Source organism: Ovis canadensis, chromosome 2 (genome assembly GCF_042477335.2).
Source record: "Ovis canadensis isolate MfBH-ARS-UI-01 breed Bighorn chromosome 2, ARS-UI_OviCan_v2, whole genome shotgun sequence".
In the NCBI taxonomy this organism is placed as follows: Eukaryota; Metazoa; Chordata; class Mammalia; order Artiodactyla; family Bovidae; genus Ovis; species Ovis canadensis.
Window position 1 is genome coordinate 68309077 of NC_091246.1, and position 12085 is coordinate 68321161.

Consider the following 12085-nt stretch of genomic DNA (forward strand, 5'->3'; position numbering starts at 1 on the left):
AAATCAGTCAATCCTACACTAAAGCAACCCTGAATAGTCATTGGAAGGACTGATGCCAAAGCTGAAGCTCCAGTACTGTGGCCATCTGATGTGAAGAGTAGATTCACTGGAAAAGACTCTGATGCTGGGAAAGACTGAGGACAGGAGGAGGAGGGAACAGAGGATGAGATGGTAAGATAGCATCACAGACTCAATGGACAGGAATTTGAGCAAATTCTGAGAGTGAAGGACAGGTGAGCCTGGTGGCATGCTGCAGTCCATGAGGTCACAAAGAGTTGGACGTGACTTAGAGACCAAAATGCACTGACATGGTAAGATCTGAGACAAATTAAGTGAAAGAAGGTTGATACAAAATACTGTGTACAGCATTCCAACACCTGTATACAAAACCAAAAAACTATATTTTTGGTATGTATCTGCATAGAAAAACCCCTGAAGGATGTACAGATCCCTAGTAACAGGGGTCAGTAGAGCTAGACACTGGGTACAAAAGGGACAGGAATGAAAGGGGCACTATTCACAGTATTTCTTTTAAAAGCACCCTGAGTATTAACCCTTCTATGTATTACCATTTACAACATTAATTATTTTTTTTAAGCTGGGGATAAAAGCCATAAGCCCAAAACAAAGCTCTGCACGCTGGGTACCACACAGCAGAAAGATTCAGTAACCCTTCTGCTTAGTAAGCTGCTCCAGTGAATAACAAATAGCAACCTGACATGAATGAAGCTCTACTGAAAGAAATGCAAATTACTGGACTGTTGGCCCCAGCTGGAGGTTGTCAGGAGGTACAGGGCACAAGAGCCACACCACACAGCAGGTGCAGCGAGGATCAGCCAGCAGACCTATGGAGGACCTACAGGGTACCTACAGGACCTACGGAGTACCAGTACATGCTAGTCCACTGATGTCCAGCACAGAGACTCCTCTGCACATGCAGGAAATGCTGAGCCAAGGCAGCAAACACAACTGCAATCAGCATTCGTCCCCTGGCCAGTGGGAGAGCTCCACCAAAGACCCCTGCGGGCTTTCCAGGCCTGAGCCGGTGGCAGCCATCAGGAGCCGGTCAGGCATCTAGACTCAGCAAAATTGAAGTCTGCCGAAGAGAAGACTTCTTCACAATTTAAGACTTAGGTCTCTTCAACCCATTTTTAAAAGACCCCAGTTTCCTATCTCAGCATAAAATTGAGGCTTTGGAAATTTCAGCTACGATGTTTTCAGCAGTGATTCGAGATGTTTGGATCCCATGAGCTGGTAAAATTTCAACAATAAAAATCTGGAGACCAAAATGTCATATATTTTTAGTTGTCTGACTTAGTATGAACAGAAAGTTAGTTTCTAATTTTAAAAAATAGATATGAAACATGCAACAAAGGTTTACTGTATAGCACAGGAAACGATAGTCAATATTTATAATGACCTATAATGGAAAATAATTTCAAAAATAATATATGTGTATATGTATAACTGAATCATCTTGTTGTTCACCTGAAACATTGTAAGTCAACTATATTTCAATAAAATTAATATATTAAGAAAAAAATCTTTAAAAAATCTTGAGGCCTACATAGGATCTCCAATTTTATTTTGCCAAGAACCTAAATAAGTCAGCCAACATACAGTTCTACCTTATCAAGTTACTAAAGAAAGGGTTTGTTCACCTCACCAAAGGAGGAAGAAACTTCAAATAAAAAATAGTACTTTCTCTATCTTGTTCTTTTCTCCCTTATTTCATCAAGAAGCAGTTAGAGTTAATTATGGATCAGCTCTGGGATTTTGATATTTACTCTTTGGAGGTGGGTTCAGTGTTCAGTTTAACTGAACTTAATTAGTGCTTGTCTTCAGTCCAAAAGTATGTTATTTCTCAATGGCAGTAAATGTTTAGGGTTACAATGCTGAAGCTTGAGGAAGCAGTAGCCAGCATCTGGAATTTCCCATTTAGCAGATAAGGAAGTCAGAGCCTAGGGAGGGAAAGTAATGACCTAAGTTAGTCAGGAACAAACAAGAGGAGGAGATTAGATCTACACCAAGGCAGTGGAACAGTCAGCAGCAATTAGGCTGGCCTTAATTTCAACTTGATGTTCCTCGGTTAGTCTTCCTTTTCAGGATCCTGTTGAAGGTTTCAGAGTACAAGCTCCCCAAATACCCCAATTATCTCCCCACCCCCATGCTCCCCCCATCCCTAATCATGCTGCAGGATCAGGTGGGCTGAATTTGACTAGCCATTTAGGGGTTCTCATTTGTATGTACCATGAACACTCTACTTTGCATGTGTGGTTTCAGAGCCTGATAACCAAGCACTATTTTGAGTGGCACCGAGTGGAGAGATCTGATGCTCAGCAACGGGGTGAAATTGATTTAGTATCTCCAGGACTCTTAAGAGGTCCAGTTTCGGAGCTGAGGCCCAGGGCTTTGATGTTTTAGAGGCAACATCTTATGTATGTAGAGGCAACATTTTATATATGGTGAGCTTCCTTGATTTTAAATTGTAATTGTTAGTTAGTGGCCTCTTGGCAAAACGAGTGGGTCAGCAACTCCTGGGTGACAGATTTATTATAAGGGGTTAGCTCATGTGGTTATGGAGGCTAAGAAGTCCAACGATCTGCCACATGTGAGCTGGTGGCCCAGGAAAGCTGGTAGTGTAATTCCAATCCAAACCCAAAGGTCTGAGAGTCAGGGAAGCCAATGGTATAAGTCCCAGTCTAAGCCTGAAGGCCCAAGAATCAGCAACACTGATGTTCCAGGGCAGTGATAATGTCCAGGGCCTGTGGGGCTCCTGGATATAAGCCCTTTCTGTGTCTTCCATTTCTTTGATTATAAGAAACAGCCTTCGTTCAGTCTCCCTGACCTTCCCTGAGTTCCAATGGGCAGATTCAAGTAGTTAACTAGGGAACGGAGGGGATGTGAAGCCAGGGAGAAACAGTCAAGAGCAGCCTTGGGGCAAAGTCCTGTTTTCCCATCAGTGGATACACACAAAAATATCTTTGAGCTATTCTACAGATACTGAAGCCCCCTCCAGGTGGAAGGAGTTAATGATTAATCGTGGTATGCTGCCCACAAGCACGAAGACCCCAGACCAGTTAGACCTGAAGGCAGACTCCCACTTACTTCACCACCAACCCGTCAGAAGAATGTCCACGGACTGATCACACCCTCTTTGAACAACTACTATAAAACTTCTCACTATCCTCCCCAAGTGGGGACACATGGTTTAAGGGCATTTGCCCACTGTGTCCCCCTTTGCCTGGCAAAGCAATCAAGCTATCCTTTTCTACTTCACCCAAAACTCTGTCTCCAAGTTGTGATTCACCCCCAGTGTACCGAGAAGCTGAGCTTTCAGCATCAGCAGGAGATGTCCCATCTCAAGTAGGGAGTGAATCAGCCCTTTTGCCACCTTTTTGTTCTATTCAGGGTGATGCCCACCCAAACTGTGAGGTGATCTTGTTTTACTCAGTCTACTGACTCAAATGCTAATTTCTTCTAGAAATACCCTCACAGACACACCCAGAAAAAATGTCTTATCAGCTATCTGGGCATCTCTTAGCCAGTCAAGTTGACACATCAACTTAACCATCACACCTCCCATGAGGCAGGATAAGTGACTTTATCCTTATATACAGATGGTGATACTGAGACAAAGAAAACTTAGGTGTAATACAATTGGACCAGTGACACCACAGTCCAGTAACAAACTAGTGGTGGTACCCAGTCTTCAAAGTGAACCTGTGTACTGCAGGGTATGCAGAAGCAGCATTAGGCATTACTAATTGCCTCTGCCAAGTCAGGCAACGTGGAGATTGCTTAGTTTTCACATACAACTATTTAACCTAGGTAACAGAAATTGGTTCTCTCTCTCGCCAAATCAGACAGTGACAGCGTTTTTCCATTCTCCTGAAGGAAAAACAAAACCAACATAATGAAACAAAAGACACACTCCCTGAAGGTGCCAGCCTCCTTCTGCTGAACACATCTATGACAGGTACCCCTGAGCTGCCTTCTGGAACACAAGGCTGCACCATCTTTTGAGGCGAACAAGCTAACAGCCAGTCTAAAAAGTGAGTAGCTGAAGACAGCTTAAATTCCAAAACCAAAGAACATATTCCAGGGCGTCATTTACTGGGAAAGTGTGATATCGTCATTCATCACCTAAATGCTAAACTTCTAAAGAAGTTATTAGCACACTGAAAAATTATGTTTACAAGACAATTTCAAATAAGTTAAAATGTTATGTAATATTCAGTGCATGCAACAAATGTTTCACTTTTGAATTAAAGGAAGAGGTATATAATCCTTATTGATAGGAAATTATCTTTCCCACATCCCCACTACACAAATATTGAATAAATATTTGAAAAGTTTTGACTTGAAGGGACCTTGTATTATCAGCTTTACCAGCAACAGTCACACCTCTCATTTAATCCTGAGAAGAATATTCCGGTAGCTTTGTATTCTATCCGCATCTACATAAAACCTTGTATGGAAAAAAACAGGTATAGATCAAGGGTTGGCAAACCTTTTAGAGTCTTTGTTACAACTACTCAACTCTACTGTTGTAGTGGAAAAGGAACCCTAAACAATATGTAAGTGAATAGACGTGGCTGTTACGATTAAACTTTATTAAAAAAAAAAAAAAAGAAGCATGGGGCCGGCTTTTTCTCATGAGCTGTAGTGTGCTGACCCATGGTACACATGGATTCTTGGATGAGTTTATGTCAGTGAAACTTGAAATGCAGGTGGTTAGCTAGTCTGTCAAAACCCTAAATGTACCACTGATATTGGCAATGCTTATATGCATCTTTGACATACATGTTTGGTTGTCATTTAGAATAATATCATAGCTCAGTTGGTAAAGAATCTGCCTGCAATGCAGGAGACCCCAGTTCGATTCCTGGGCCAGGAAGATCCCCTGGAGAAGGGATAGGCTTACCCACTCCAGTACTCTTGGGCTTCCCTGGCAGCTCAGCTGGTAAAGAATCTGCCTGCAATGCGGGAGACCTGGGTTCAATCTCTGGGTTGGGAAGATCCTCTGGATAAGGGAAAGGCTACCCACTCCAGTATTCTGGCCTGGAAAATTCCATGGACTGTATAGTCCACAGGGTCACAAAGAGTCGGACACGACTGAGTGACTTTCACTTGGTGATTCAAATAAATCCTGAAGAAGAAAATCCATTAAACCTAAGGGCAGTCTGTAATGATATTCACATCAAGCTAAACTCCAGTGAGCAGATGAAAATACAGGCGATTTCTTTCTTTCTTTTTTTTAAACAAATTCTTCAATTAGATAATTATTCTTGAATATGGAATATTTATTGCCAGCTTTCAAACCATATTTTCCATTCCAGAGAAGGCAGTGATGGTGTCTCCTACAGAGGAACAGAGGGATGGATTCAAGCTGGCTGTCAAGGGGCCAGATAGATATAGTTTCATAATTCTAGAAGTTTTGTTCTTTTTTTAATTCAAAAGAAATACCGTTCCTGCGTTTCATCACCATAGTATAGGGAGAAATAAAACTGTGGACCCAGCCACTGCTGAGTTCAAATCCTGGCTATACCATTTACTGGTTTATCACTTTGGGTTAAGACATCGAATACCTCAGGGCCTTAGTTACTTCATATATAAAATAGTTTTTTCTTAATGGTAAAGATGAAAAGTAATAACAATTATATTGTAGAACATACAAATATTATTAATAAGACTATACTTAGTTCATAGTTGGTACTTAAACTCTGCCTCCTGTTGCTGCCTCTGGTTCATGTTTACATGGTAGAAACATGATAAAACATTCTCTATCTTCCTATTCCCCTTTACACATGAAAAATCTACAGCCTTGAGTTCTGGGTGGTACAGAATCTGGGGTCAAAAGATTAAGATATGGTCATGGTTCTCTTACTCATCTATTTTGTCATTTTGGAAGATCATGGAACCAAACAGTTAAAAAGAATTTTATATCATCCTTAAAATCTTACACAATGGAACAATGGACTGGTTCAAAATTGGGAAAGGAGTACATCAAGGTAGTATATTGTCACCCTGTTTATTTAACTTATATGCAGAGTACACAGGTCTAGGGCTCTTTTCCATCTACAAAATGAAATAATCCGCGGTGCAAATACATAATATCTAAAAATAACTTCAAGCCACTTTAAAATAAAGAAATAAAAAATAACACAGTGCACTTCGTTGCTAAGGGAAACAGATTCTGCAGTCTCAGAGCAGTAGTAAATTAAAACATCTCAAGGCACCCTAAGCAATTAGTTCTATGACCCAGATAAATGCATTGGATTTTAGAGCCACCAGGGACTTCAGAATGTTTCAATTGCTTGCAACAAGGGCCTCTCACCCCTAGGCAGGTAGAGAAATATGGATGGGTAGGGAGGGAGCATATTTTGGCTCCTTTACCAAGTTGTAACTGACATACAATAAAATGTACAGTTTGTTAGTTCTCACGTATGTGTATACCTATGAAACCACCACCAGAATCAAGAAACTGAATTTATCCATCACTTTGTGGGAAGGGTTTTGATCATTATAGTAATGAGATATTACTGGCATGGCCTGGGGATGACAAATGTTCAGTCTTGCACAACGAATTAGCTCATCTAAAAAAAGTCAAAAGCACATTTGTTGAGAAATACTGGGACCAATCCCTTTGCTAAACCAAAGAAGAAACTGAGCCCAGATGAGGAAACTGAGGCAAGACCCCCCCATGTGAGTTTCTTGTTTTCATGTAAATGCATCTGGAGCATATATGTTCTTTTCAAATTATTATTATTGGAGTAATAATTATCTTTCCAATTATTATTGGAATATAGTTGCTCCAGAAAAACATCTACTTCTGACTATGCTAAAGGTTTTGACTGTGTGGATTACAAAAAACTGTGGAAAATTCTTCAAGAGATAGGGAATACCAGACCACCTTGCCTGCCTCCTGAGAAGCCTGTATGCAGCCCAAGAAGCAACAGTTAGAACCGGACATGGAACAATGGACTGGTTCAAAATTGGGAAAGGAGTACATCAAGGCAGTATATTGTCACCCTGTTTATTTAACTTATATGCAGAGTACATCATATGACATGCCAGGCTGGATGAAGCACAAGTAGGAATCAAGACTGCTGGGAGAAATATCAATAATCGCAGATACACAGATGACATCGCCCTTATGACAGAAACGAACTAAAGAGCCCCTTAATGAGGGTGAAAGAGGAGAGTAATAAAGCTGGCTTAAAACTCAATGCCCCAAAAATAAAGATTATGGCATCCAGTCCCATCACTTAGTGGCAAATAGATGGGGAAACAATGGAAACAGTGACAGACTTTATTTTCTTGGGCTCCAAAATCACTGCAGATGGTGACTGCAGCCATGAAATTAAAAGACGCTTGCTCCTTGGAAGAAAAGCTATGACAAACCTAGGCAGAATATTAAAAAGCAGAGACGTTACTTGGCTGACAAAGGTCCATATAATCAAAGCTAGGGTTGTTCCAGTAGTCAGCTATGAATGTGCAAGTTGGACCATAAAGAGGACTGAGTACCGAAGAATTGATGCTTTTGAACTGTGGTGTTGGAGAAGACTCTTGAGTCTCATGGACTGCAAGGAGATTAAACCAGTCAATACTAAAGGAAATCAGTCCTGAATATTCATTGGAGGGACTGATGCTGAAGCTGAAGCTCCAATATTTAGGCCACCTGATGTGAAGAGCTGACTCATTGGAAAAGACCCTGATGCTGGGAAAGATTGAAGGCAGGAGGAGAAGGGGACGACAGAGGACAAGATGGTTGGATGGCATCAGAGACTCAATGGACATGAGTTTAAGCAAGCTCCGGGAGATGGTGAAGGACAGGGAAGCCTGGTGTGCTGCAGTCCATGGGGTTGTAAAGAGTCGGACACGACTGACTGACTGAACAACAACAGTTGCTTTACACTGATGTGTCAGTTGTGGCTATAGAGTAAAGTGAATTAGATATATACATAATCCTTCTTTTTTGGATTTCTGTCCTGTTTAGTTTACCACAGAGCACCAAATAGAGTTCCTTGTACTGTGTGTTCTTTAAACAAACAATACAGTATTTGCTTAAATTTTAGTCTGAATCAAATGTTTCATGTCATATTGACATTTAAAAGCTATATAAACTCTGAATGATATATTTGAATGTGACAGTGGACTCTTCTCAATAGGATCAGTTAGCTGGGTGCTCCCTTCTCCAGAGACATGCGTGTCATTCAGTGGCTGCTGCTGCTTTCTTGGGATACAGAGTTAAGGTCAAAGATGCAAAATCCAGGTAGGTACAACTTTGGTTCTCTATTCCTGAAGAAAAAAATCTCATTTTGTCTTAATCATAAAAATGCAGTATGCTTATGATAAACTGTCCATGAACAAAAGGAATCAAAACACTCAGAAGGGCCTGAAAGCAGTGTTAGTTGCTCAGCTGTGTCCAACTCTTTGCGACCCCATGGCCTATAGCCTCTGTCCATGGAATTCTCCAGGCAAGACTACTGGAGTGGGTAGCCATTTCCTTCTCCAGGAGATCTTCCTGACCCAGGAATCGAACCTGGATCGTCCACATTGCAGGCAGATTCTTGACAGTCTAAGCCACCAGAGAAGCCACCTAAAAGTGTCTATGAAGATGAACCTATTTGCAGGGCAAGAATAGAGATGCAGATGTAGAGAACGGACACACGGACACGGGGAGAAGGGAAGGGGGGACGGATTGGGAAACCGGGATTGACATGTATACACCAGCACGTGTGAAACAGCTAGCTAGCGGGAACCCACTGCAGAGCACAGGACGCTCAGCTCAGCGCTCTGTGATGACCCAGAAGGGTGGCGGTGGGTGCGTGGGAGGGGATGTATATATAGAGATAGCTGACAAACTTTACTGTACAGTAGAAAGTAACAAAACATTGGTAAAGCAATTATACTCCAATTTAAAAAATAATGCTGAGATGATACATTTTAAAAGAATGAGGCTGTCTAGGTTTCTAGCCGACTTTCTTATTATTTATGTGCTCTGTTGTGACTACATGGACACACTCATCTAAAGGTTTTATTTCTAGGAAGTTGATGCCTGGACAGAGAAATAAATTTAAGTACCATTTCCCTGAAGATTTTTAAAGACAATGAAAACATGGAGAGGAAAAGTGTCACCCAATCATTCTCACTCAAGCCTAGCAATAATTGATAATAAAATTGGCTTATTTTAGAGAGAAACATTTACTTTAAAATAAATGACAAGTCAATCCTTATAGCCACAAAGACAATATAATTGCTTCCAAACCCCTAAGTTGAGTATCTATTTTCTTTCTTTGAAAAGTCCCGTCAGTGGTAGTGACATTTCCAGTTTAATAGTGAGTACTTCTCTTCTTATATTAACTGAGCATTAGACCTTTAAATTATTTGTTTTATTTTGGTATAGCATGCATAATATAAATTTGCCATCTTACACATTTTTAAACATATACTCATGTGGCATTACGTCCATTCACACTGTTGTGCAACCATCACTATCATCCATCTCAGATTTATTTAATTGATTTATCCCCCCCAGTATGGGGCTTCCCAGGTGGCACTAGTGGTTAAAAAAAAAAAAAGAAACTCAACTGCCAACACAGGAGACATTAAGAGGTGTGAGTTTGTTCCCTTGGTCGGGAAAATCCCTTGGAGGAGGGCATAGCCACCTACTCCAGTATTCTTGCCTGGGAAATCCTATGCACAGAGGAGCCTGGTGGGCTATAGTCTGTAAATTCACAAAGAATCAGACACAACTGAAGTGACTTGGCATGTTAGCATGCACATGATAAAGTTAGAGGTGACATGTATGGGTAACTTGGGTGTCTTTTCAAATATGCTGTCAAAATAGGGGAACTCCCTTAAGTTTTCTGGAGGAGAGTTAAAAGAGGAAACACATGAGAATATTCAGATAGCAGAACCAACTACGGGTTCCCCAACTCATTTCTTAAATTAGGGCTACAGCAAAAACTTGGCACCATCTGCTGTGTCTCAGGTGCCCTCTTTTTCTAAAGCTATGCAGACATCACTCTGATTACTGTACTCCTTCCCACTGAATTTCAAAGTCTTTCTCCATACGGTCTTTCAGGCATTATTACAACTAATTAATTACAGCTGACCCATAGGACAAACTCTATTTACCATCTGCTATAAAAATGCAAGCCATGTTAAAAAAAAAATGCAAGCCATTTAATGCAACCAAAAGTAATAATTACTTGGATTACTTTTGGGCACACAAAGGTCCAACATGACCATCAGTACATAATGCACACATGCACTGGTAGAAAAGTCTTCAATATGGGGATGTCACAAGAAAGGTTCCTCAGCATGGAAATCATCACAATAAACAATGTTCTTACCTGGGCAGGAACACACTTTCCACCACATAAAAATCTTGCATGAGAACATCTCGGTCTGGCTTGGAGGTGAGATTACCCACTGTGTATCCTATTCCCAGCTGAATAGCACCCTTGATGGCAGATGATGCAGTCTGCAGGGAAAACAAGGATTTCAGCGTTAGCCTCGATAGTCGGGACCTTGTTCAATATCACAAGTAGCAAAAACAGGAGAGTGAGGTTAGATTTCTTCTCTTGTTCCTAAGCAACAAGAAAGCTAGGTTTAGAAAGATGACAGGATGCTTCTTTTGATGGAGAATCCTTTCCAAACATCAAGGACCCTTCCTTCCATGAAATCATTTTGGTGGTTATCTTTCCTATAAATGTTCCTAGGGTCAAATTACCGTCCAAAATCTCCATCTTTCTTTTATTAAGAACTGAGAAACTTTCAATATATAGCATTGTAATTTCCACCAAAGGATAATTGGCACAGTCACATTTTTTAAAAATCAGAAGTTCTATAACATACCTATGGACCAGGAAGAGTATTTTGGCTTCTGAAGAAATGAGAGAGTAAAAAATAATTTCAGCCTTTGGAATACATAAAATTTAATTTGAAAATTGCTTACAAGGGTCCATAATCAAAATTTCCTTCACTGATCTATAATAAAACACAGTTTTGGAACCTCAATATTTCAAATTTACTGCTTCTCTAATATTATTCCACAGTTAAACTGACATAATGTTAACTTGGAGGAATGACATATATATTTGTGTGTGCGTACACGTGTGCATATATATATAAACAAGTTTTAACCTATTATGTAACATAATAGGAGAAATAGAATAACTTAATTTAGGAAAATCAGAGTACATTCTTCTTAATGGTGCAAGTGTGGCATGCTTTTTCACTCCTTGCAATGTTTAATATAGTACCCTCTGGGACAGAAGAGCCTGGCAGGTTACAGCCTATTGATTGCATAGAGTCTGACACAACAGAGCGATTATCACTCTCACTCAGACAGTGGGAACTACATAAATACTTAAATCACTGGTTCTCAGCCAGGGGCATCTGACATTGGAGACATTTTTTAGTTGTTATAGAAGGCAATGGCAACCTACTCCAGTGCTCTTGCCTGGAGGATCCCATGGATTGAGAAGCCTGGTGGGCTGCAGTCCATGGGGTCGCTGGGAGTCGGGCACGACTGAGCGACTTCACTTTCAATTTTCACTTTCGTGCATTGGAGAAGGAAATGGCAACCCATTCCAGTATTCTTGCCTGGAGAATCCCAGGGACAGAGGAGCCTAGTGGGCTGCCATCTATAGGGTCACACAGAGTCGGACACGACTGAAGCGACTTAGCAGCAGCAGCAGCAGCAACCAGTGGTGGTAGAGCTACTGGCATCTAGTGGGTAGAGGTCAGGAATGCTGTTACAACATCCTACAATGCACAGGACAGCTTCTCATAACAACAAATTATCAAGCCCCAAACATTAGTGCTGAGGCTGAGAAACCATGCCTTAAAATGAATGTAATAAAGATCACCTGCTTAATAAAAAAATATTCTTTTTGAGATAACATTTTCACTTAGTAAGTCCAAGACCCATCTCCATCTTCCCAGATGCTGCTTTTTCAAAAAGTTTTCTTAATGCTTTTAACATCAAAAAATATCTCTCTTCTTGAAAAATGTATCCTCTCGATTTCTATGCTAGAACACAGTCCTGTGTCCATGTCTACCTTTTCTG

At 40.7% G+C, this 12085-nt stretch overlaps 1 protein-coding gene across 5 annotated transcripts in view; it reads right to left on the reverse strand.

The window, feature by feature from the left end:
• Nucleotides 1-12085, reverse strand: part of PIP5K1B (phosphatidylinositol-4-phosphate 5-kinase type 1 beta) — a 354808-nt gene that overhangs the window by 173387 nt on the left and 169336 nt on the right. For all 5 annotated transcript variants that reach the window (XM_069576379.1, XM_069576380.1, XM_069576377.1 and 2 more), the window contains one exon: nucleotides 10365-10495. In XM_069576379.1, the coding sequence (XP_069432480.1) occupies nucleotides 10365-10495 (131 nt within the window). The remainder of the gene's footprint in view (nucleotides 1-10364; nucleotides 10496-12085) is intronic.